The 25491-nt window shown below is 35.3% G+C and overlaps 4 protein-coding genes and 1 long non-coding RNA gene across 9 annotated transcripts; 2 read left to right on the forward strand and 3 right to left on the reverse strand.

Moving 5' to 3' along the window:
* Positions 1-1492: 1492 nt before the first annotated feature.
* LOC18588589 (uncharacterized) lies at positions 1493-6615 on the reverse strand. 2 transcript variants are annotated; one of them, XM_007013093.3, is made up of 4 exons: positions 6484-6615; positions 5313-5568; positions 3697-4608; positions 1493-2658 (listed from the first exon to the last, which is right to left on the reverse strand). In XM_007013093.3, exons 2-4 carry the CDS (start codon positions 5373-5375, stop codon positions 1798-1800), a joined length of 1836 nt encoding a protein of 611 aa, XP_007013155.3. In that variant the 5' UTR covers positions 5376-5568; positions 6484-6615; the 3' UTR covers positions 1493-1797. The 2 variants fall into 2 exon arrangements, with proteins under 2 accessions (XP_007013155.3, XP_088665524.1); XM_088809398.1 differs by lacking the exon at positions 5313-5568 and having other exon boundaries at positions 6484-6601.
* Positions 6616-7933: 1318 nt separating this feature from the next.
* LOC18588590 (Peroxisomal membrane 22 kDa (Mpv17/PMP22) family protein) lies at positions 7934-11206 on the forward strand. Of its 2 annotated transcripts, none has more exons than XM_018128117.2 (3): positions 7934-8321; positions 9980-10074; positions 10666-11206. In XM_018128117.2, the coding sequence occupies exons 1-3, from the start codon at positions 8172-8174 to the stop codon at positions 11075-11077; spliced, it is 657 nt and encodes a 218-aa protein (XP_017983606.2). In that variant the 5' UTR covers positions 7934-8171; the 3' UTR covers positions 11078-11206. The 2 variants fall into 2 exon arrangements, with proteins under 2 accessions (XP_017983606.2, XP_007013158.3); XM_007013096.3 differs by having other exon boundaries at positions 7940-8321; positions 9983-10074.
* RSY3 (Adenine nucleotide alpha hydrolases-like superfamily protein) lies at positions 11133-15773 on the reverse strand. 3 transcript variants are annotated; one of them, XM_018128116.2, is made up of 13 exons: positions 15334-15773; positions 14946-15140; positions 14789-14873; positions 14519-14594; positions 14107-14283; positions 13831-13933; positions 13465-13574; positions 13264-13353; positions 13099-13179; positions 12708-12989; positions 12138-12611; positions 11609-11839; positions 11133-11441 (listed from the first exon to the last, which is right to left on the reverse strand). In XM_018128116.2, the coding sequence occupies exons 1-12, from the start codon at positions 15584-15586 to the stop codon at positions 11747-11749; spliced, it is 2019 nt and encodes a 672-aa protein (XP_017983605.2). In that variant the 5' UTR covers positions 15587-15773; the 3' UTR covers positions 11133-11441; positions 11609-11746. The 3 variants fall into 3 exon arrangements, with proteins under 3 accessions (XP_017983605.2, XP_017983604.2, XP_088666151.1); XM_018128115.2 differs by having other exon boundaries at positions 12138-12989; positions 13264-13350; positions 15334-15771; XM_088810025.1 differs by having other exon boundaries at positions 12138-12989; positions 15334-15771.
* A 1423-nt stretch (positions 15774-17196) lies between these two features.
* Positions 17197-18988, reverse strand: LOC108663196 (uncharacterized). Its single transcript, XR_001929209.2, has 3 exons — positions 18700-18988; positions 18560-18624; positions 17197-17982 (listed from the first exon to the last, which is right to left on the reverse strand). It is a non-coding gene; the product is annotated as an uncharacterized LOC108663196 (long non-coding RNA).
* Positions 18989-19250: 262 nt separating this feature from the next.
* On the forward strand, positions 19251-25293 carry S1P (SITE-1 protease). The gene is made up of 10 exons (XM_007013101.3): positions 19251-19944; positions 20083-20211; positions 20352-20504; positions 20857-20973; positions 21534-21718; positions 22256-22519; positions 22687-23758; positions 23933-24430; positions 24521-24581; positions 24672-25293. The coding sequence occupies exons 1-10, from the start codon at positions 19399-19401 to the stop codon at positions 24758-24760; spliced, it is 3114 nt and encodes a 1037-aa protein (XP_007013163.1). The 5' UTR covers positions 19251-19398; the 3' UTR covers positions 24761-25293.
* Positions 25294-25491: the final 198 nt, after the last annotated feature.

The raw sequence follows: 25491 nt of genomic DNA on the forward strand, positions 1-25491 counted from the left end.
GTGTTACCTTCTTTGTAACTCGTATCACTTTCTACTGCGTGTTACCTTCTTTGTAACTCGCATCACTTTGTGCCGCATGTTATCTTCTTTGTAACTCACATCACTTTGTGCCGCATGCTACTTTTTTTATAGCTTACAACACTTTATGTCACATGCTACCTTCTTTGTATCTTGCATCACTTTATACAGCGTGTTATCTTTTTTGTCGCACACTTTACTTAGTGACGCGTGCCACCTTTCTAACTTGCGTCACTTTGTGCTACGTGTTACCTTTTTTGTAGCTCGTCGCACTTTATGTCATGTGCTACCCTCTTTGTAGCTCGTCTCACTTTGTGTCATGTGTTACATTCTTTGTAGCTCACCACACTTTGTGCCGCATGTTACTTTATTTGTGGCTCAGAGCACTTTGTGCCGTGTGCAACTTTCTTTCTAGCTCGTAACACTTTGTGTTATGTGATACCTTATTTGTAGTTCGCTTCATTTTGTGCCATGTGATACATTTTTTATAGTTTGCATCACTTTATGCCACGTGCTACCTTCTTTGTAACACACATCACTTTATGTCGCGTGGTACTTTCTTTGTATCTCGCAGCGCTTTGTGTCGCGTGCTACTTTCTGTGTAGCAAGTGTTACTTTGTGTCGCGTGTTACTTTTTTTGTAATTCGCATCACCTTGGGCCACGTGCTACTTTCTTTGTAGCACGCATCACTTTCTATCGTGTGTTACCTTCTTTATAACTCGCATTACTTTGTACCTCGTGTTACCGTTTTTATAACCCTGTCGCACTTTGTGTTGCATGTTACCTTCTTTGTATCTCACTATACTTTGTGCCACATGATACCTTTTTTATAGCTCACATCACTTGATGTCAGCGTGCTACCTTCTTCGTAGCACGCATCACTTTGATGCTAAGTGTTTAGCTTAGTTGTGCATTATTCTTTCCAACGGACTTTACCAAATGTTGTTCATGTGATCATTTTGGTTTACTGTTAGCTGATGGAAATTTTTTACGTTCCATCTTTAGGTTTTAATGGTTTTCTATAATCCTCTTGTTAGATAAATCTTTTCTAGGGTTTTTGTAGGATAAAAAGAAATACACATGAAAATTAAAGCAAAGATTACTACAAATGCATGTCTTTACTCAACATCTCATTATTTCTCAAAGCATGAATCAAAATTTTCCTTTGTTCTTTTCTGTTGAATGACTGAATCTTAAAATTCATGTTTCTTCTTTTCATGCATAACTCAAGAATTTGAAAATAAGCTGTTTGCTTTGCACAGGACATGGAGCTTTTAATTCTTGCTAGTAGATGTTTATTTTCTCTAGGTATAATGATGAACTGTCCAAATAGAAATGCGATTATATATTATAGTCCTATTAAGCACAAATTTAGATCATTTGAATAAATTTTATGTTCTACTATATTCGACCTTCCCTTGATACCTGCATTCACAAATTGACAATCTTCTGATTAATTATTAGCTCAGGAAATTTCATTTAAACCAAGAAAATATTCATAGTATAATATAGGATCGAAAAACATATTGTTACTTTCGCAAACAAATTGGCAGTAGCCCTTTTCTGGCCTGCCTGATACTAACAATGAGTATATCATCAGTGTAGGCAGCCATTTAATTACTTGCACAAAATGATCGTATAATCAATGTTCCAATAAATATGAAGGTATGTGTTGAAGAACAGCTTCAATATCTACAGCTTTAAGTCATCAGCATCTCCAAACTCCTTGGTGCCGAAAAAATCAAGCTACTCTCTGGACAGTGATCCACAAATTCTCATCAGTTTATGAACACCGATTTACATGAATTTACAAACTGCACGTGCATGTTATCCCTTCTTATTAACTGCTTCCGGCATATAATCCCTGGTTGCACCCCTAGAACACTTGCATGAGCGAGATACATAGAGGAAGAATCGTATTTCTTCAACACCATTTGGCTTCTAGTTTTAGCAGTAGATGATCCATTTTGGTCACTCGTAGTTACTCCAGGTACCTGCAAAACATTCGAATAACAAGCACTGAGGTTTTGTTTCTTATAAATCTTCTCCAAACTCTCTGCTGGTATCTCATCTATATTATTTGATGCAACGCCTCGATCTATATTTTTCACAATTCTTCTTGCTTCACTTAATAAACCAATGGCACGCCAAGCATCTGCAACAAGCTGCATGGTGTTCCTGTCAGGAGTGATACCCTTCTCGTCCATAATCTGCAAGAGTTCTTCAGCTTTCCTTGGCTGTTTTGCTTCCCCATATCCCCATATCAAAGTCTCATAAGTAGTCAAATTCGGGGAAACACCGATTTCACACATTTTCTCATAAACTCTGGCTGCATGGTCCATTTTTCCAGCAGTGCACCACCCACTGATGATGGTTGTGAAGATTACAACATTTGGATGCACACCAAATTTACTCATCAAATCGAGGAGTGATTCAGCCTCTCCTGTCTCTCCAGCACGAACATAGCCTTTCGCCAGTATGCTAAATGCATGGGCGTCAGGTTCTATACCAGCCTGCACCATGTCATCAAAGATCTCCTGGCATTTCTCCATCAGCCCTGCAGAGCTCCATGCATTCATGATTGTGCTAAATGTTATAACATCTGGTTTGACCCCAAATTCTTCCATCAGCGTCAGTGCCTGTTGAATTTAAGCTTATGGTAAGCAATTTATTACAAGAAATATAATGAATTGGTGCTTTCAAATGCTATACAACTGGGTAAAGGAACCACGTGAAATCTGTGTTTACATTTTCTCAACTGGAAAATGATGTTGTTATTGGGTTATTGGGGCAGAATAAAGCTTTTGTACTCTACCTAGTAATACGCTTATCATTAGGCAAAGCATAGAAAAGGAACATGAAAGTAAAGCAGAAACTTGCAATACTTTGAGCTAACAATGGCAGATTAAAGATTCTATTCTTCATTTTCCTTTAATTACACAATCTCAGCACAGGAACAACCTAAAATCATCCAATTTAAAAGGACTATAACATGGTTGTCTAAAGAGTAAGCTTCACAACTTGAATCTCTCTAGAGAAGGAAAAGTTCAAATCCAGAACTAACAGTTCAGGGTAAATTGCACCAAACATGCATGACTTTTGTTCAATATTTTATTTTCATATGTGACTTTTAAAACTTAATTTTTAAATCTGTAATTTTTTTAAAATGTTCCAAATTCATCCATTTGTCAAACACCATTAAAACCCGACAGAATTTGCCATCTCAGCTCCATGTGGCACAAATCATAGGTAGGCCTGGACACTTTGGATGTCCATGTGTCAAAAAAATATTTGGCTTTTTGAGCTGGTATCTATGCCACGATGGCATATTCTATCGATTTTTAACAGTGGGTTGACAGAATGGATGGACTTGAAACATATTTACAAAGTCAAGAATCTAAAAATTTAGTTCTAAAGGTCATACATGAAAATGAAATATTTGTATAAAGGTCGCGAATGATTTGCATTTTACTCAACAATTCATAACAGAAAGTTTGGCCATTTATTATCCTTGAGATTTCCAGAAGCCCTTTAAACTTAGCACATGGAGAAATGCCTAGTGCATGATTCCAACATGTAGCATTTTAGCTCTTTGAACATGTTATAATTCTACTGGATGAAGGAGAATAATTTTTGAGGAAAAAAAAAAACATCCTAGCATCAAAGTTGAAACTCACCTCATCAACACCATCGGTATCTGTAACATCTAGAAACCCTTTTATCAGAGAGTTGAAAACAACAAGGTTCGGCTGCACTCCTAGCTCCTTCATCCTGTACACAAACCTCAAAGCTTCTGTCATATTACCTTCTTTAGAATATCCAGTCACAATGATACCACAAGTACGCTCATTAGGAGCCACTTTGTTGTTTTGCATCTCGAAAACCATCTGTTCAGCCCTGTAAGTCTCCCCAGTCTGAGCATAGGCTCTTGCTATTGTATTATAAGTGACAACATCAGGATGCATACCAGATGCCACCATTCTGTACACCACATTCCATGCTTCTTGTATGTTCTTTTTGTTGCACCAGGCTCTGATTAGAATATTATATGTCCTATCATTTGGTTGCACATTTTCATCCTGCAGCATTGTCTCCAGTAATTTTGAAGATTCTTCAGCCTTACCAATATTTCCATATCCTTTAATAAGAGTATTAAAAGTACTGGTTGTGGGCTTACATCCACTCTTCTTCATTTTCTGAAAGATTTTCATGGCTTCTTTGACATTTCCAGATTCAGAAAAGGCATTGATCATAGCATTGAAGAGAATTGAATCAGGCTTCATACCACTCTCTTCCACTTTGGAGATAAGTGAAATAATGGCCTTGTAATGTTTCTGGCGGGTTAATGCAGCTACAAGAGTTGTGTAGGTCACAAGAGTTGGCTTGTGTCCTTCTTCAGTTAAGCTGTTGAAAATAGAATGAGCTTCTTGAGGCTTCCCCTTCCCAATCAGAATATTCATCAGTTTCGTTCTTGCATGAACAGTCCGACAACCATTGTTTCCCAAGCAACCGATGCATTTGGATTTAACTTCAGAGTCTGCAGAAGGTGTAACTGAATTGGACTGATCCTTCTCATCTACATGTGATAACTGTGATGTTCAAAACAATCATAATTTGATCATTACTGTGTATGTGCTCATTTATTTAGGTAGACATACAACATAAAAGCACTGAACTCTAGAAAATCTTTTATCAAATTAAGTAGCACCATTCTTGTGTTTATTATGATGTACTTTGATGCAGTTAAGAGAAAGGTACATGCAGCAAATTAAACAATAAATTAAACTAGTAAAAATTTAAATTATCAGATGTCATAACTTGTAATAAATGAGTTAATCAGTTCTGCAGCTATGAACTGATTATTAAGCAGCTGAAGAACCATTTTACATACTAAGTCAGTGTTAAGTACTCAGCTCAGTGAAACAGAGTTGCTTAGGGAACTGTGATTAGCAATGACTTCTAATCTCAACAACAATTTATAACATAAAGCATCAAACGAATTCAAAACAGATCAAGTTAAATGCCTGAGAAGCTGATTCATAAAAAGACAGAACTTTGGTTTCTCATTTTGGTTTCACTTTTCATAGATAACAGCTCTTCTAAGTATAACTTATTAAAACGCACAACTAATGATCTATTAATTATTTGACCAGGACCAAGTTCTTCAGCAAAGATCACTTCCTTACACTTCAATAAGTCTTGTTAAGGCCTCATGAAACGAAATTGAACAATTTCCTAATTATAAAACTTAATCAATTAGAAATACAGAGTAAACCAGTAGGAGCAACAATACCACAACTGCTGATGCTTTAACTGGCTTCTTGCTCATGATTGTTCTCTCCTGATGTTTTCCCATGGCAATGGACCTTCGGTTAGTCACACTATTTAAAGTTTCTTCTATGCTTTCCAATGTCTAATAAACCACCTTCTGCTGTTTGTTGGGTTGAAAATAATCACTTCCATGCCATATATGGAGGTCAGGAACCTGTTTTCCAACTCAGATTCCAGTGCTTAAGGGTTACACCAAGAGAACCTGTCCTAAATAGAATCTGAGAGGAATGCAGCAAAATCAACAAGGTTTTAATCAGAAAAATAAGTGAAGCAATCATTACTTTGCACAGGTAGGTTTTCCCAATGGCATCAAAAGGAAACTGTAAGAATAGATCCACAGGAGAAGGTTCTTAAATCAGCCCAACTTAGAACATATAAGTGAATTTTAAATGTAGCAAAAGAACATTAGATTCCAGAATGTCACATATAGTATGGAATAAGTCCGTTAGTTTTCTACTTGAAATCAGTTTTCTGTATCTGCACCCCTTTAAACCACCGTTAGCTTCCTTGCAATGCCAAGAACTAAAGATTTTGGCAATTGTTTATATTCCATCTTACACAACCTACTTGTACAGCCATGCTTACAAACGAATTCTATGCTTCTCATAGTTTACAAGATTTTACTGATCAGCAAACTAAAACCCAGTTATCTACACATCCCAATGAACAAAAAAGAAAAAGAGAAAGAACAATGGTAGGAGGCATTTGACAAATACATAACCACAAAAATGCTATACATCAAAATTTAAAACTTCATCATAATTCCGCCAAGCCAGCCCAGGTAATGTTATATCATCCAATTCCAATTAAAACCAATTACAGAGACATATGACGACTTAGTTGAAAACACCCAATTCAACATTCTATTCCACAATAATTCATGTTGAGGCATGAAATAGCAGCAGATGTCAGTCCACTAACCACCATCTCACTTACAAAAAATCCCAATCAACATATTTCAATTATCATATGCTAATAATAAGTCAATATAAACAGATCACAAGTAATGTTTCTAATGATCAAGATCAGACCCTGGAACTAACTTACAGCCTTTTATATTCTATGTTGAAGCAAATGTATACATATAATAAGAACCCAGAAATCGAGAACATTTGAAGAAGTTCTGGTCATACCTCTAGAGGCCGGAAGCTGCAGAGCGTGGAAGGGGAAATGGGCTTTGCATGGTTAGAGTCGAGAGTTTGTAACATGCCAGTGAGCAATGCTGCTGAAGTAGAACACAAGTGTGTTGGAATGTAGCGGGCGTGGCGCTTGTGTTATGACATCCAATAGAGATTCTTATCCACAAAATATTATCACAAATAGATTCGTGGATAATTTTTTGAGGCTGTCAAAATTGTGTTGCCTCAAGCACCAGTACACTATTTGTGGGAGCAGCTGCTGCCACCGCACCAATTTATATACATGAAAGTATTTTTTTTTTCTGTTCAAAAACGAGAGCCCACGTGGACAAAAGTAAAGCTATAAATATTTATTAACATGTATTTTAATTCTAAGATTTTTTTTGAAAAAAATTCATTCACTATATAAAATAATATCTACATTTAATATATTAAATATTATCATATTAGTAGCTAATTATTGAATTTAATATAATATTAACATCTTAAGTAATGTCTATAAAATAATCATTAATAAAATATTTAAGTTTTTGTATAAATTTTAATTATATTTCGTGATTATAATTTAAAATTTTATTCTAAAATTCTCAACCTGAAATCTTACTTTGAATAATATAAGATTTATGAGATATAAATTAAAATTTTGCATAATGTAATATAACAATCCTTGCGTATCAAATAGAAAAATATAAATAATTGCCTTTTAAAATTTAGAGTATTTGGAAGTATATAGTGCAGCTGATACGTACATAAACAATACTATTATGCAGGTGCGCAATATGTTATTCTTGGTGGCTGGTGTAGTTCTTATCTCTTGGATTAAAAGTCTAAATACTTAACTACATAATTCAATTTGTTTTCCTCTTTCTTTAGTTTTCATAAAACAAACCTTAAGAGTTGACTGCAACTCGTTAAATTGTTTAAATAATTTTGTCTGTAATATCTAAGGTTGAGATCTTGAGTCAGGTCACTGTTTTAAATGTATATAAATATATATGTATTGTAATATTTATATAATGATTTAAATCAAATATTATTAATAATTTGCTTTTAAGTTTTTGAGAGTTATGTAATTTAAATTTAAAAAATTATTAGATTAGTGGTGTTTGAATATGACTCATTACATATATTTTATCACTTATTTTAATTTAAAAAAAAAAGATATTGCTCAAAAGCTATATAATATAATTTAGTACCATTTTATACCAATACAAATAGTAATACTACTGTATTTAGACAAATACAAATAAATTTAATAGTAATTACAGTCTCGTAAGAGAACTTAATAATTATCGATAAAAATAAATACTAATAATTAAGAGAGCTAATGATTACGAGTACCAACCACTCCCAAGTGTTACTAGCCCGAACCGATAAAAGCTACTACTAAATTTGGGGAACATTTTTTTTTTATTAAAAGGGGATTTGTTAGTTAATCATAATAATTGTCAAACTTCTGGTGTTTTGAATAGATATAATAACAAATATTTTCTTCATTTCGTCCTAGTAGCCGGCAGCCAAATAAGATGATGAGTCATGGAGATAGGCATGGGCTGACCTCCTCCTGGCAAGGTGGTCATCAATAGGACATGGGTTCCAAATTTCTCTCATAGCCTCCCCTTTCCTCTCTCCACCCCCATTCGTTGCTTCTTCACCTTCTCTTCTTTTTTTTTTCTCATAAAATGTTGAGGATGTGGAAATGGTATCAGAGCTGCTTATCTCTTCATCCTGTGAAAACACAAGTTATCAGCTCAGGTTTCCTTTGGGGCTTCGGGGATATTGCTGCTCAATACATCACCCATTCCACCGCAAAGAAACGCCTCCAATACAAGGTAAGCACCTTTTTCCCTTTTTCCAATCCCCAGAATACCCCTTTTTATCAATCTTATATTTTCATATTGTTTTTTTTTAAGAACTTCTATGCCCATTCTTCACCTATCTGAGCCATTGGGTATCTGTGTTGCTGTCATATCATTTGAAAGTTCCTTTTCTTTTTTTAAAAAAAGGTTACCTGCAAGCTTTGTTTTTTATGTTGGTGTCTCGTAGGTTCTTGCAATCTTCATCGATGGTTTTTATTTGGGATATTCCATTTTTATCCACAGGGCTAGCATTGCTACTTCTAACTATCCTTGATTTTTCTATATGCGCTTATCCATAGCCTGTCGGTGATTGAATGTTATTGGTTGGTGATGTTCAAGGAATTTATAAAGGTTTCATTTTTAAGTGTTCATGTAAATTGTATCCAAAAAAACATATGGTCATATGAATTAAATTTGATGATGGCTTCTATTTCCAATGAGGCCATTATTGGAAAAATGTTTGGCATTGCAAGAACAGATATGATAGGCGCCGGTTTTGTAACAGACTTATATTTGTGTCTTGTGATAATGGTTTCCATGTTTTCTGGTCTAAATTCTGAATGACTAATGCGGTCAATCTAGGTCCATAAGACATTCCGATGTGCTACAAGGGTTCACTTGATAGAAAGAGCTTTTAAGGAAAGCCTGCTCACTGTGTTCTTCTCCCTTTGCTGTTGTGGTTTAAACTGTTTACCCCTTTTCTAATCTTGAAAGATGCATGTGTGTCTTTGTTAGCATCAATGCATGCCCATAGTTTATGGTCACAATGGCTTCGATGACATTATGGTGTACAATTCTTAGTAGTCAAAAAATTGTTAATAACTAGTGAATTAAGTTTTGAGTTGCTTCTACTTTATTTTCTTGTTTATACTCTCGTTTACATCTAGCCCTTGGATAAAATGAAGTGAAAAATCTTAGATGAATAATAATGCCAGTAGCATGAATCTGTAAATCTTGTGTGGTTGTGATTGGATAACTTGTTCCCATATATTTGTTTATTAGAGTTGATTGATCTTATTGTTTCATGCATTTTATATATTAGCACCAGTTTCCTCAAGTTTCACAGCAAGAATAACAAAACTTGCTGATACATTTACTTAATTGAACTGTAGAAATCATTTCCAAATCATGAATTTGTTGGTTAGGCAGTTGGTCCTTTTAAGAGTTTGCTTTTGGTTGGTCTTATGCTTTCTGGTCGATATTAATCCTTGGTTTATTCATAATCGAATGCCATATTTCCTATATCCCTTACTCACTATTTTAGTGTTTATTGTGCATGTAAGATTTTTCAGTGTGACAAAGGTGTCACCTAAAGGAAATAGAACTACTCAGTGCATAGTTTATTCTATTTTCTTTTCACAGTTTGAGCTAAACTCTTTTGTATGGCATGGTTAAGGTCATGATATCAAAGAATAACATTTTCATGTTGATCATTAACTAGTTGTATCAAATGGACATATGTTCTATATATTATGTTTTTGTACCCGTTGTCTAATGTTTTGTTGGTTAGAACCATAATTGGATGTTAGATATACAATTTCTATTGATCAGCTTTAGTGGTTGCTGAAGTTGAGTTCTGGATAGATGAGCTCCTCTTATGTTAGTAAGACAATAATTGGTGTATTGTTTAGCAGGATGAAGAGCAAGAATTTAAAGTCAATTGGAAACGGGTAGCTATCACAAGTATGTTTGGATTTGGCTTCGTTGGACCAGTTGGACACTTTTGGTACATTTTGCTTCCTTGTTCCTTTCCTGTGAGTGTTTTAGCATTTCTGTTTATCTGCTACACTATACTCTTTAATAGAGCACTGTCTTAAATTAGATTGAGGTTTGTGCTCAGAGAAAAAAAAATGAAATCTACCTTAGAAGGTAGTTCTTGGAGTTGGGAGAGCATTTGACAGTTAGTGAGAAATTTTGTTTTAATATGTACAAATAATGAATCAATTTATCTGATTTACAGATAATTGTGAGTTAACCTTCTTCATGCATCCAGGATATTCAAGGTTTTTACTGAGGCTAAAGAATAGGTAGGAACAAGAAAATTTTGTGTCTTGAAATTCCAAACACTGGTGCCTTGAATACATATGAAAAGAGCTTGCAGAATTCTTCTTAGTTCTTTCAGATTAATAGCACAAATATGAAGAAGACTGGAAGGAAAATTGTAAATGAGAACTTAGAACTAGCTTTTGAAATGAAATTAGGGAAACACAATTATGTCTAAAATTGTCAGTGGTAAGTATCCCTTGAATTGAGTATGCTGGATGCCGTTCATAAGTTGACCTGGCAACTGCTCAGAACCTGCCCTTGCTTCATGTAGGTATGAAGGCTTGGACAAATTTATAAAGATGAGGCTTCATCTACGCCCAAAGTCAGCAAGGTTTGTTGCTACAAAAGTTGCAATGGATGGCCTTATCTTTGGCCCCTTTGACCTGTTTGTATTTTTCACTTATATGGGGTTCTCCACCGGCAAAAGTGTTGCCCAAGTGAAGGAAGATGTTATGAGGGATTTCCTCCCAGCCTTGATTTTGGAGGGTGGTGTATGGCCAATTGTTCAGGTTGCAAATTTCCGTTATGTTCCTGTGAGATACCAACTCCTTTATGTTAATATCTTCTGCTTGTTAGACAGTGCCTTTTTGTCATGGATTGAGCAACAGAAGGATGCTCCCTGGAAGCAGCGTTTTTCTTCTTTTACCTCATTGAAGGAACGAGGAGGCCAAGGCAGATTGTGATACTTCTCCTACATTTGTATTTTTTTTTTTTTACTCTTACTGATCATATTTCCAATTGTACAACGGAATAATTCATATACTGTTGAAAGAATTAACGAACATCCCCAAAATGCCAACTGGGGTTTTTGATGTTGGGTTATGGGGAGTGATTGAATTGTTTTAAGCTTTCATAAATGTCCAATCAATCTTCACTCAAATGGAATGAGCTCACAGAAACCCTATTCTTCATTCTGTATAAATTGACTACGGCTAACATCTACTGGTAAAATATGGGTGATGCCTGTTGAGCTGCATGGACCGGGTGTATTGAGCTTCAGGTCCAGTGGCGTGCCAACAAGATAAGCCAGAAAGGACACCAGTAAATCTGACAAAAATAAAAAGTATTATTAACACTTTGTAATGCTGTACATTTAAAAGAATGGCTCTGCTGCTAAAATATAGAAGGAAAATGATGTTACAACCATAAAAAGAAACAAATGAATTATAAAGAGAAGGGATAAATGAGAGGCCTAAGGAGAGCTTTGTAGTTACATTTTCAACTTTAGTTTACCACATAAAATGTGATGTATACCCAGCATTTCTCCAAGCTTTTTCAGGGGGAAAATAGCATTCCTCCAAGTATCCCAGGCATGTATAAAATCAAGACCTGATAAACTGAAATTAAGAAGACTAAAGAAAGGAACTGTGTCCCCCTCCAAGCGGTACTCTTGGCTTGAATACAGCAGATGTCATCCAGAAAGGGCAATGGTTAAAGCCAATGCTCTGAAAGAGAAGAAACAAAATTGTTAGGGAGAAGAAAGATTCTAATAAACTCCCCACCTATCTAAAAGAAATGAAGGAATCATACACATGATGAAGCTGTTTACTGTCAAGAATGCCTTCCAAGATAATATAGCAGAAAAGATTAGGGAAAAGAGTGCATGAACTAATTGTTTTAATAATTTGCTTCAAAGAAAATTTGAATGTGCTCAATAAAATGAATTTGCATAAGATATCAAAGAAATCAGAGTGGTTTCAATGAGATGCTACACTTGTAACTAACAGGAAGAATTTAACATACTGGGATGCCAAGTAGCTGTCCATCATGATTGACCAGGACCGGAATGCTTCTTCTTGCTGCAGCAGGGACAGATTTCAGTGATTTGAGAGCTCCTTTTGCGGATAATCTTGAATAATCTGAGCATATTTTTGTCTTCTTGGTTAACGGATTTGCTTCTATAGAGAAAGGAAGTTTTGTCGCTTCAAAATTATCTGAACTTGGCCACTTCAACAACTCGGCAAGATAGAGCCAATCAGCATCAATCATGGGACGAATCTTGGCTACCATGTCATGCCTCTTTATACAACAGCAATGACTGTGCTGACTTTCCCTTCCCAAATATGAGAGACAATAAGCTTCTCTGGGAAAAACATTCCAAGAAATTTCTTTGCTTACTTTCCATGAGATAATGAACCGGTTCATGAAGAAGCATGTTTGCCCATGGAGAAGTGGTTCACTCAGAAATGCAGCAACATGTTCAGCTTCCTGCTTTGCCTTACATTCAGACACAAGTTCATCAGTTTTAGACTTGAAACGTTTGACTTCCTCCTTTTGCAATAAAATAGAGTTTCTATAGGTTGACTCACTGACAATATCTAGTCTCTGGGCTTCATCTAGAACTGACGCAGACCCCATGTTCAAAAACTGCACTTTGGATGCATTAGGGACCAAGTTAATAGAATATGATTTTCCATTTGCTATAATTTGTTCCAACTCATTTGAAAAACAATGCTTCTGCTCTTCACTAGAGTGTGCTTGAAATAATTCTGCCTTTGAAGGCAGAGGACCATGAACAGAGCAGCATATCAGAGCTTTGGTACCCTTAGACCCAGGAGCTGGACAAATGTAGCAACCAGCAGCAGTAAGGGAGGTCTGCACAAATTTTCAAAAGCAAAAATCAAGAAATTTGCACTTGCAACAGAGAACAAAAGTAAATAATTGCACAAGAAATGCAAATACAACTTTAGTGAAAGTAATGTACCTTGCATGGGATGGTACGAATGTATTGCAACAGCAATTTTGAAGTACTACCTCTAATTGGCCTGTGCCTTTGTGAAATATACTGACATGTTACAACAAAAGAAAATTAATAGAAGCATTCCAGATTCCCTCATAAAAATTAGAGATATTCTAAATGGTTTAGTACCTGTAAAACCAATGCCATGAATTTAGACAGGCATATGTCCTCAATTTTTGATGGATCAAGTGCCTCTAAATCGATAACTGCATAACCCTGCTGCAAAAGTAATCCATCATAATGAATTCACTTGCAGTAATATACTAAAGTCAAATTAAAGTAAGGACTAATGGACAACTAAAATCTCCCAAACATCAAAAGAATGCTTACTTCCATTATTGTGACAGTCTGATTTATCAAATTGTTACAAATTTGATCAACATAGGTGCGTGTTTTACGACAGGCAGAAATAACTGCTTGTAGTTCAGACTTAAAGATACCTGGAAAAGAGAGTAGTTATTTCAAAATTTGAAGCCTAAAGTATAATTCTTTTCTAGTAACGGTATGAATAAACAATGTATTAATACAAAATTTCAAATGAGATCTCATATGACCTCAAGCCTTGGCAACTCAGCAGCAAGATCAGTAAGGGAAAACCATCATATATGACAGAAAGTTATAATTTTAAGCAACATGATTGTCATGCACGACAACAGTATCCATATAACCAAAATGGTAACATCTATCACTACTCACAAGATGACAAATTTCCCAGTGACATCCGAATCCTATTCCGAGCAAATAATGAACTTCGATTTGTTGGATCCTCAACCCAATCATGGTTACTCCCTTGACATATCTATCAAAAAGAGTAAAAAAAAAGATCCATTTAGAGTTTATAAAAATACTAGTAAAAGAGAACATTAAAACAGCAATAACAGAACTGAATTGTCGCAGTTTATCCAAAAAAAAAAAAAAGAACTGAATTGTTGCAAAGGCAACAATCAATCACACTGAATTCTTTGCACTAACCTTGTACATGTCTTCTTTTGAAAAATCCAGAAGTGGCCGCACTAGAAGAATGCTATGACATTTCCAATCTTTGTTACTAAAATATGTATGTGAAGAGAACACTTGAGATGTGAATGCCATGCCAGCAAGTCCAAGGACCCCACTATCACGAGATGATCTAAGAATGAATAACTCAGCCTACATTGTGGATAAAAAATTACCATTTTTAGAATCCCATCTGTGCATTCATGTTTTAATCATGCAGTGAGAAACCAAAAACAGTTTAATTGTTTCTTTTCAGTTTAAACAAATTGAGTATGGAACTTTTGCTTTCAATAAAACCAAATAACTAAAGACTTAATGCAACTTTTGCAATCTTGTATACATGCAAAGATATGCAAACTGTATGAAGCACATTAATGTTGGTAAAAACCTGGTCATCTGCATGATGTGCAACAAGTAAAACACTGATCTGGTTTTGCATACAAACATCCTGAAATATTTTATACCTGAAATTCAAGCACAATTAATGGAAAACAAAAGATTCAAATTAAATGATTATCCTTGTCAAATTGAACCACAAATATAAAGCATAATTACAAAAAAAAGAAGAAGAATGAAATAAAAAAAAAGGAAGTGCTTAACAGCTCTACCAGCAGGCCAGCAAGCAATTTCAACAAACTTTAAAAGGGGAAATAACAACCTCATGTCACGAGCAGCTTCTTGCAAATGACCTTGTTTTGGCTTGCCATTTGACCAATCACAACGGGCAATCTCAAATCTGATTCCTACACCAAACTCATGTTAGCCATCCAAGGATAAGTTACAAACTCAACATGTACTGATAAACTAAAACATACCAATTTCTGCAACCCGATGTCCCACTAAACTTGCTTCATCTTTGCTCTCTGGACGTAGCCCATGATCAACAATTATTGCCAAGAGACCATCAATGCAATTTCCACTCTTGTCACTGCCATATAGGCCTTCAGTTTTCCAATTAGCTGCTAGAACACACAAAGCCATGCTATCCGGTCCCCCAGATACTCCTAAAGCTAAAAAAAAAGGCAAAAAAGCAAAAAATCAATCTTTACTAATTTGAATAACCAACTTATTTAAGAAAAAATCTTAAAACCAATATGAAAAATAGCAGTATCTGGTAAAAGCCCATTGTTTTCAGGCCTCCTAATGTGTTTTCTCGAGAAACAAACAGAAAACCAACAAAGGGAAGAGCAAAAAGAAGCTAACCGATGTGGTTGTGGGGTTTGAGGCCGGCCATGGCCATTCGCCTGGAGAAAGCTTCGTTGTACTTGGCCATATCTACTACTGTTGACGGTTGGGAGCTAACACAGTGGCAAAAGACGCGCGTTGAAGGAAGATTTTGATGTTCATAGTAAAGGTGATGATAGTGGGGCTTGAACCGGAATTTGCGATTTGGGAGTGAGAATGAAAGCTTGGCTATGGTTCTGGTTTGTGAGCAAAGGAGTAGGCCTCGCGCCATTTACTGGGTTCAAGCAGTGCGGCGTGCACTGCTGGTATTCTTTGCCTAGAATTTCCGGGTCAGCCTCTTACTGAAAATCCAAAAGAGAGTATTTAAGCTTGAACCCAAGAAGCAATTACAATCCTCAAACCCCAACCACTGTCCCCCCCCTCCCTGTGGAATATACGGTCGGATACAACACTGTTATGCAAGTGAAGAGGATGCCTTTCATATTCTTATCACTTGAAATGATTTAAATTGTTCGACTTTAGTTTGGGTGAATACTCAAGTTTATTCATTTTTCAGTTACTCAAATATGAATTTAGAGTCTATTTCAGCTGTATGATAAAATAATTTATATAAATTTTAATTTTGATTAAAATTATTATAAAATATATTCAATAAATAATTTTTTATTAATTATAAATTTTTTTATTCACAATCAGAAAAAATTTAATTTACTTTTTTAATTTATTTACAATAAATTTTTAAAAATATAATAGATGAAGGTGATTTGTAGAGAGGGAAAAGAAAGAGATCCATAAAGAGAGAAAGGTATTTTTTGAGAAGGTAATATTATAGAAGAGGATACTTTTTGAAGAAAAAAAACTCTCTTTAAGTTAATTTGGTTAATAAAAAATTAAGAAAAAGTTTGAAGTTTTTTTGAAAATTTTTTTAGATTTTGTTTTTTAAAATTTTGTTTGATTCAATTTTTGTTTTTAAGTGGTAAATAAATAGAAAAAAATCAAATAAAACAAACACTTAATTAAATTAAAATATTTTATTATGTGTTTATTATATAATTTATAAATTCAACTAAAATTTAAGTATGTTGATTTTATCAAATAAAATAAAAAGATAAAATATTTTTTCATAAAAAATAAAAATAACTATTTTGTAATTTTATTTATAAAATAAACTTTTATTTTAATATTATTTTAATAATTGATTGACAAAAAGAGTTTCAAAACAATAAAAAATAAGTGATAAAATTACAAAGATATCTTTTGTAAAAATTTAGAATTTATTTTAATCAAAAGACAAAAATATTCAACGAATAAGTGATAGAATTAAATTATCTTTTACTATAATTCAATAATATTATCATTAAAATAGCAAAATACTCTTTATTATAATTTAATAACATTTTAAGGTAGATTTAAAAAAAACATTTTAAGGTCAAAAGACGAAAATACCTTTATTTAACCCCTAATAATATTTTCATCAAAAGAAAAAAATAACTAGCATTGTAATTAAATAATATTATTAACAAAATACAAAAATAACCTTCATTATAATTTTGATAATATTTATGAAAAAGATAAAAATACCCATTATTTAAACAAAAAATACCTTTTATTATACTTTAATAATATTTTATACTAACAAACAAAAATATCACTTATTATAATCAACAGATAATTTGTATTAAAAAACAAAAATACTCTTTATTATAATTAAATAATATTTTTCATGATTTATATCTCGTATCCAATCACTTCCTATGCATATTTAAATAATTGTAAATGGTAGAGATTGCTTTACAATTTTGCAACGGGTAATTAATGCACTGATAACGTGAAATGTCGTTACCGCTGTTTCGCTCTTCCTGTTATAAAGACACATCTGGCTGCTAATAAAACCAAACCACATAAATCACTTAACCTAACCTAAAAGAACCCATTAATCCAATAATTTAAGTACCATATAAACCTAAATTACCCTGGAATTACAGAAAAGCAAGACAGGAATACTTTAATCTAAATAACTACAACTACTACTAAAACTATTAGAAAATACTTTAATCTAAATTGTCTCAGAAGATGAACAAACCAGCTAACAACAAAGTCTTAGAAGAACAGACCATTCTCTATCTTAGGTTCATATAAACTCTATCATCCAAAAGAACAAAACCATTCTCCATTTTAGATTCCAATAAACTTTCTCACCCATCGAAGTTAATAAACCTTCTCACCAATCCAAGTCTGCGGCTAGGCTGAAGACTGAAAAACAGAAGCATTTGAACTGGACGATCAGCAAATTTGATGCCTGCAATATCCCTTTCATCCTCTGTAAACCTTCAATCTCACCTAATGCAGCATGTAACTCTTGAAACATTTGATGCAGGATCATTTCAGTCCCAAAAGCCTAGATCAATTGCATTCCAACCTCGCTTATTTTCTCACACAATAGCATGGCAGCATTCATAATTGCTTCATCAATTGAAGTCGATTCACCCACGACATTGATCCTTCTCTTCTTATAAACTCTTGACCTACGACTCTGTAAAGCACAAATGTATGCCAACAAAAGCCAAAACCAACAAACAACAGTACACATCTCCAACCACACTGTCAAAACAACTACAATCTTTTTTTTCCTTGCAAAACTTCTACTCTAACTCAAACGAGCCACGGCTGCAAAAAATTAAATTTCCAAATCCATGTTCAAAATTGCTATCAAGGGTAGCATAATTATCATACCAATGGCGGTTAAAGATAACATACAAAAAACGTATGACATAGGAATGCTTGTCAGACAACTAAATCCACAACATATTTGACAGAACATAATCTGGAACACAGCTAATTTAACAGCTACAACTAGGGAAACGTTAGTTCAATAAAATTTTATCTGTTCCCTTTGGCTTATCAGGTGTGCTTTTTGGAAAGTTCATTACAATAAAATGACTATTAGAAATGCTTTTAAAAGTTTCTGTTATTTTAATTCAGTGGTATTTTGGTTTGCGATAACAAATAACCACATGAAAATTCAATAACACAAAATACTACCCACAGTGATAACCACAGTTGCTGCCCTGATTAATCCCACTGATAACCTGTCCAGCAAAATTAGACATGCATTGACAACTCGCAAGATTCCTGAACTAGTTTTAACGAAATTTAACTAAATTTGGTTTTCGAAAATGTTGGCAAGATTTTGATGAAGAGTGTCGTGGTCCTTCATAACTATATATGAAATCCGGGGACCTACCAATTCAGGAACTGAAGAAAAGAGAAGTGAGGAGACTCCCAAAGACGCACAATCAGCCGGAGTTCCTGAAAAATGCAAGCAAACACCCTGAAACGTTAAAAGGTCAGGTGAGAAAAACAAGATAGTGGAGAAGTGCTCACCGGTAGATAAGGAGATGGAAAAATGAAATATGAGCGGACGGTGGCATAAGGCGGTGGAGGATCTTGGATGATAATAATGTTTTGAATAAATATGTCATAAATGTTTTGAATATCATAAATACATGTAAACTTATTAAATTTTAATTTAAGTTTTGAATTTCAACTTAAATTCGAACTGAATTATAAGTTTCTTGTTTTTGGATGATAATAATTGAGTTGAATTAATTTAAAATTCAATTACTTCAATATTATTTTATCTGGTTATGAGTAAAAAAGAGAAGAAAAGGTAAAGTTTGAATTTTTCTTTTTTTTTTTGGTTTTTTTTTTCGTATCCTGTAATTTAAGTGAGGTGGCTTGATTGATTGGAATAATCCAGTTCACAGCCATGGAATTGGGAATTTGGGGTTTGATTTCTGCCTGATAATTTACGCCACGTCACTTTAATTCGCCGCATAAAATTACATTTTTAGCCCACGTGTCTCACATTCACGTGGCAGTCACCGTAATAAGTGATTGACAAGTGAGGTGAAAAAGATCTTTTTGTCCTCCATTTTCAGATTGCGAGATTGTCGGAAGCGGAAAATGCAAGTGAAGTTGAAGTTAGACGGAACAGAAGGAAGAAGCCTCTTCCTCTTTCTTTTCTCTCTAATCCGATGAGGGAACTTTCCCGCCAAAGCAATCAAGTGTTAACGGCCCATCATGATCACAATTCAATCTTCGTTTCCTCTCAAATCCTCCCTATTCATTCTTCTCCTCTCCCTCTCTCTTCTCCATTTCAAACTCTCTTCCGACCCCACCGTTAACCAATCCCTAACCCTAACCCAAAACAGAACCCAACCCCAACCCCAAACCACAACCACCCGTAACAACTACATAATCCGGTTCACCGTCTACAAACCGGCGTCCGATCACCGTTCGTACTTAGAATCCAGCCTCCGATCCGACGGCTGGGAATGGATCGAGAGGCGCAACCCGGCCTCCAAGTTCCCGACCGATTTCGGGTTGGTTTCGATTAAGGATTCGGTAAAAGAAGCATTGATCGGCAAAATTGAGAGGCTGGGATTAGTTAAAGATGTGAACGTTGATTTGAGCTATAACAGGGGGTTGCTTGGTGCTGCTTTTGAGAATGGGAAAAAACGACCCGGAAAGATTTTTACTTCGATGTCGTTTAGTGAAGAGAAAAATTGCCACGATTCGGGTTTAAGTAATTCTTCAATTAATTGGAGTCGCCATCTTTTGATGCAGGTAAAATTTACTTTGTTTAAATAAGCTTAAAGTTAAAATTTGTTTTGTTATTTGTCCAAAAAAATAAAATTTCTTTTTGAGAAGTTAAATGGGAAAGTTATGGACTTATTTATATTGTTGTTGAATTTTTGGCTGCAGAGGTCTCAAGTTACTTCCTTGTTTGGAGCGGATGCTCTTTGGGGAAAAGGGTATACTGGTGCTAAAGTCAAAATGGCTATTTTTGATACTGGAATACGCGCTAATCACCCACATTTTCGAAACATTAAGGTATATTACTAGTGGGAAAATGGGGTTCTTGGAACTTCTGTTTTATGTAAATTTAATTTCTTATTGACAGTGTCTCTTGTTTTGCCAAATATGGCTCAATGGGGAGCTTTGATATTGACCCTTGCAAGCGAATTTTTCAGGAGCGTACTAATTGGACCAATGAGGATACTTTAAATGATAATCTTGGACATGGGACATTTGTGGCCGGTGTTATTGCTGGTGAAGATGCAGAGTGTCTTGGTTTTGCACCAGATACTGAAATTTATGCATTTCGTGTCTTTACTGATGCACAGGTAACGCATGTTGGTATTAGAAAATTTCTTTACTGTGTTGGAAGTCGCCCCCTAGCCTATGCAGTCATACCTCGTCTTGTTCTTTATTTCATTCTGTATTTTATCTGCTCATCTATTTGAAAATTCCTAGCATGCATTACAAAAATATTAAGCTCTTTTAAACTGTTCATTACTGGAACTAAAAGATATTCTAGCTGAGAAATGAATAGGCAAGCTGACAGCAGACCTGTATCCATCAACCCTGAGATTTCTTTTCTCACATTGGATTTTTTTGGGGGGACAAAATTTAACATTTGATTCATTCTATAAAATTTGGCTGGATTATGAGAATTTTGTCCTCAGCTTATTGCAGGTATCGTATACTTCCTGGTTCCTTGATGCTTTCAACTATGCTATTGCAACCAACATGGATGTGCTAAACTTGAGCATAGGTGGACCTGATTACTTGGATCTCCCATTTGTAGAGAAGGTAGGACTCCCATGGCCTGTGGATTTATTGGGGCTTAGGTGTCAACTATCATTTAATCTTTTGGTTTTAAAAAATGGAAAGTTGTGATAAAATGTTGGTATTAGTCTGCTCTGCTTCCATCTCACTATTTTTGGATGTTCTTGATGTTGTCCCTAATTTTGGTTTTTTTAGCACTTAGAAATGCTTCAATCGTAATGTCTCATTGCTTTATAAAAGCTGTTGAATTTCTGCAAGCTTTACGACTGTATTGAATGCATTTACTTGCCTCCTTCAAGCTTCTTGGATCTCTTTTCAATTCCATGAACCGTGTCATGATCATTCAAATTTAATGAGATGACTTTCTCTTCTAATATTTTCATTTTGAAGAAGATTGCTTGTCTTTTTTGGACATATATTTCCAAAGTGGGAAGGATCAGCTAGTGAGGTTACCCACTTTGGAGGTAAACCTTCCAATATTTGTGTGCAGATATACTTTCACATACCATTTTTTATTTAAAAAGAAGAAGATATCATGTGCTAAATCCTCTTTGGTTAATCTTTGCTGCTTTATGGTTCTCCAGGTTTGGGAAATCACAGCTAATAATATTATTATGGTATCAGCCATTGGAAATGATGGGCCACTTTATGGCACTTTAAACAATCCAGCAGACCAAAGTGATGTTATTGGTGTTGGTGGCATTGATTATAGTGATCACATAGCCTCATTTTCCTCACGTGGCATGAGTACTTGGGAGATTCCTCATGGGTAGCATATCTTTCTATTTATGATATTAATTTATATAGATTATTTTCATCGTGCTTAGTTTTGAATCAATAAAGACATCACTACTACGTTTGTCGTTTTCCTTTTTTCTCCATTTTGACCAACTACGTACATTATTTATTGAATCTTTCATTTTATTCAGTAAGTCTTCTAGCCCACAATCTTTTTCATGTTAAGAAGAACAAAAAGGAAGCCTGCCTCTCCTGGCTCCTGACTTGATTTATTTTGCAAGGGCTGTATTTGTATTGATGGAAATATGTTTAATTTTGGAGAACAGCTTCTTATTAGTGTAACCCATCCACTAGAATTTTTTTTTTAAAATGTTTCAAAGTGTAGGTATCACCATACGTAATCTATTCCTTCTTCTCAGTGCTGATCTTATGAAGAATTTCAGTTTTTATACTCATGTTCACTTTGTTTTTTTTTTCTTATTATGATGTTCCTTGTGTATCTCTCTTAACAAGAAAGCTTTTTATGATGCTGATTAATGGTTGAATGTTTGGTTAATTCTCTTTGCAGTTACGGTCGTGTTAAACCAGATGTTGTGGCATATGGACGGGAAATTATGGGATCAAAGATCAGCACTGGGTGTAAAAGCTTATCAGGCACTAGTGTGGCAAGTCCTGTAGTTGCTGGTGTCGTATGTCTGCTTGTCAGTGTCATTCCTGAGAATAAAAGAAAGGAAATTCTGAATCCTGCAAGCATGAAACAAGCACTGGTTGAGGGTGCTGCTAAACTCGCTGGACCTAACATTTATGAACAGGGTGCAGGGAGAGTAGATCTGTAAGCTCAACCAATCCAATGGCTTTTCATTTTTTTAACATTCTGAATTATTTCTTTTATATCTATATAGTATGTTAATCATTGTTGTTTTTGCTATTTGTTTTTCTGACTATCTGCGTCTCCAGTCCCAGTATCAGGAGCTCTGATTATTTTTATTTCCTTGTCAGATTAGAATCATATGAAATCCTGAAGAGCTACCAACCTCGAGCAAGCATCTTCCCTAGTGTTCTTGATTATACAGATTGTCCCTATGCTTGGCCATTTTGTCGTCAACCACTCTATGCAGGTGCCATGCCTGTCATATTTAATGCTACTATTCTGAATGGGATGGGTGTCATTGGCTATGTTCAGAGTCCACCAACATGGCATCCTTCAGATGAGGAAGGGAATCTTCTAAGCATTCACTTTACTTATTCAGAAGTCATCTGGCCTTGGACTGGTTATTTAGCACTGCACATGCAAATAAAGGAAGAAGGTGCACATTTTTCTGGAGTTATTGAGGGCAATGTAACTGTTAGAATATACAGTCCTCCAGCCCAAGGAGAGAGGGCCACTCGAAGTAGTACTTGTGTGCTTCAGTTGAAATTGAATGTGGTTCCAACTCCACAACGATCAAAACGGGTTTTATGGGATCAGTTTCATAGTATTAAATATCCTCCTGGATACATTCCAAGAGATTCATTGGATGTCCGCAATGACATTCTTGATTGGCATGGGGATCACCTACATACAAATTATCACATTATGTTCAACATGTTACGGGATGCTGGCTATTATGTTGAGACGCTTGGCTCTCCTTTTACATGCTTTGAGGCTAACCAATATGGGACACTTTTGCTGGTTGATCTTGAGGATGAATACTTCCAAGAAGAGATTGCAAAGCTCAGGGATGATGTCATTAATACTGGGTTGGGTTTGGCTGTCTTTTCTGAGTGGTATAATGTGGACACAATGGTGAAAATGAGATTTTTTGATGATAACACAAGGAGCTGGTGGACACCAGTAACTGGAGGTGCAAATATTCCAGCATTAAATGATCTTTTGGCCCCATTTGGGATTGCTTTTGGCGATAAGATTCTGAATGGTGATTTTTCTATTGATGGTGAGCAGAGTCGATATGCATCTGGGACAGATATAGTGAGGTTCCCAAGAGGTGGGTATGTACACAGCTTTCCTTTTTTGGATAGCTCAGAGAGTGGGGCCACTCAAAATGTGCTGCTGAATTCTGGGATGACCAAGGTGATTAGACATAAATGTTCTTAATTTCTTTAGGCTCAGGGAGCATCATCCCGCCCCACATACACACACTCCCACGCACAATTAGATTATTTAAGCACACATGATGTTTTCTTCTTTTTAATCATTTATGGTTGGCAAATATTGAAATTTTATGCAATGTATTGACTTATTCAGGCAGACTCCCCTATCCTTGGCCTGTTAGAGGTTGGTGAAGGTCGCATTGCTGTTTATGGAGACTCCAACTGCTTAGACAGCAGCCACATGGTTACTAATTGCTACTGGCTTCTGAGAAAAATATTGGATTTCACTGGTTCAAATATTAAAGATCCAGTGCTTTTCTCAGAGTCCGTTAAGCAAGATATGCCATTGTATGAAGATGACAACAACTTACCGTCTCGAAGAACTGATGTAAATTTCTCCATGTATTCTGCTGTCATGGGAAAGGATTTAATCTGTCAGAGTGACTCTAGATTTGAAGTATGGGGAACGAAAGGATATAATTTACATGTCAGGGGGAGAAACAGAAGATTGCCTGGCTATCATGTTATTGATTTGGGGAGAGGCTTAAATTCAACTGTTGATACTACCAAATCAAGGCGTCCTAAGGTTATGGGGAAAAATAAGGGTGATTCTTTGGGAAACAGGTACCTGGGTCTGCTGTACAGAGATGAGGTAAAAATTAGAAGATTTGGTCTTACTAAATCGTTCTTTTCATAGTATTCTCTGCCATATCTAAAGGCTGATAAACTTGCTTGTTTGCAGCTGGATGTGCCTGAACTAGTTGCTAGTCATTGGCTTGTACCTGCAGTAGTTGCAGTTACAGGTTGGTGAATGTCGTACATATATTCTGAGCTTCAAGTAAGTCTTCTTTCATTGTTGGCCTAGTATATTGACGGTCTCATCTGCTTTTCAGGCTTTTTACTATTTTTAAGCATTTGGCGGATTCGACAAAAGCGGCGGAGGCGGAGGCGATCTGGCTCGGGTCGGTTGGCCAATCTATAGTTGAGGATAGAATTGTTGAATTAACTTCTCTTTTCACAATTTTACCCCTGTACTGTTGCACATTTGAAAGTTTTGACAGCAGCACCACCACACTGAGTTAAATTTTGGATCCACGTATGTAGATTAGTAGCAAATTTCTTGGTTTATATGCTTGTAATGACACAAATTTACAATTGTAATGAGATCATGGACCTAGAGGGATATACGGGGATTTGCCCAACAGTTTGAAGTTTCGAACAGCTAAGTCATAGCATAGCAAAGAGGAAAATTCGTGTTCATATCCAAGTTGATGGGCCTCACTTCTACATTGCTACAATTCGTTTGTGTTGCCGTCAATTACAATATCAATTTTTGAGGGGTGAGCCAAAAATGGGGATATTTCCTACACTTGTCCGATTAAGAGATTTGTGCTTGTTTATGATTCATATTTTTCACTTAATTTATACGGGAGAACGAAGAGAAAGATCCTACTGGTCTGTCATTCCATTTCTCTATGATTTGCAACTGCCATCAGGTCCGTCTCATTTGCCTAATTTTTCTCTTATTATATTGTAGCCATTTAACCCTTTTCTTCTGCTTTATTTACCTATTATGCAGTTCATGTTCATGTTACTCGTACCCCTGTTTCCAGTTATCCACACAAAAAAACGTAATGTTATGTCCTGCCATACCAGTTTTCTTAGTTATCAACCAGATCATTATTATCAGCAATGAAAAGAATGATCAAACTA

Source organism: Theobroma cacao, chromosome 9, assembly GCF_053813885.1.
Source record: "Theobroma cacao isolate CCN51 chromosome 9, ASM5381388v1, whole genome shotgun sequence".
Lineage (NCBI taxonomy): Eukaryota > Viridiplantae > Streptophyta > Magnoliopsida > Malvales > Malvaceae > Theobroma > Theobroma cacao.

Bases quoted from the DNA above. Each gene is read 5' to 3' on its own strand.
- LOC18588589 (XM_088809398.1), bottom strand. From the start codon at position 6,558: ATGTTACAAACTCTCGACTCTAACCATGCAAAGCCCATTTCCCCTTCC. The intron at 4,609-6,483 runs GTATGACCAGAA...TGAACATCACAG, and splicing joins GCAGCTTCCGGCCTCTAGAG to TTATCACATGTAGATGAGAA. The intron at 2,659-3,696 runs GTGAGTTTCAAC...TAAATTCAACAG, and splicing joins ATACCGATGGTGTTGATGAG to GCACTGACGCTGATGGAAGA.
- LOC18588590 (XM_018128117.2), top strand. From the start codon at position 8,172: ATGTTGAGGATGTGGAAATGGTATCAGAGCTGCTTATCTCTTCATCCT. The intron at 8,322-9,979 runs GTAAGCACCTTT...TGTATTGTTTAG, and splicing joins AGAAACGCCTCCAATACAAG to CAGGATGAAGAGCAAGAATT. The intron at 10,075-10,665 runs GTACATTTTGCT...TGCTTCATGTAG, and splicing joins GGACCAGTTGGACACTTTTG to GTATGAAGGCTTGGACAAAT.
- RSY3 (XM_088810025.1), bottom strand. From the start codon at position 15,586: ATGGCGCGAGGCCTACTCCTTTGCTCACAAACCAGAACCATAGCCAAG. The intron at 15,141-15,333 runs GTTAGCTTCTTT...CTTTTTTTTTAG, and splicing joins CAAACCCCACAACCACATCG to CTTTAGGAGTATCTGGGGGA. The intron at 13,180-13,263 runs GTACTAAACCAT...GTAACATGTCAG, and splicing joins TCATGGCATTGGTTTTACAG to TATATTTCACAAAGGCACAG.
- S1P (XM_007013101.3), top strand. From the start codon at position 19,399: ATGATCACAATTCAATCTTCGTTTCCTCTCAAATCCTCCCTATTCATT. The intron at 20,505-20,856 runs GTAACGCATGTT...AGCTTATTGCAG, and splicing joins GTGTCTTTACTGATGCACAG to GTATCGTATACTTCCTGGTT. The intron at 22,520-22,686 runs GTAAGCTCAACC...TTTCCTTGTCAG, and splicing joins GGTGCAGGGAGAGTAGATCT to ATTAGAATCATATGAAATCC.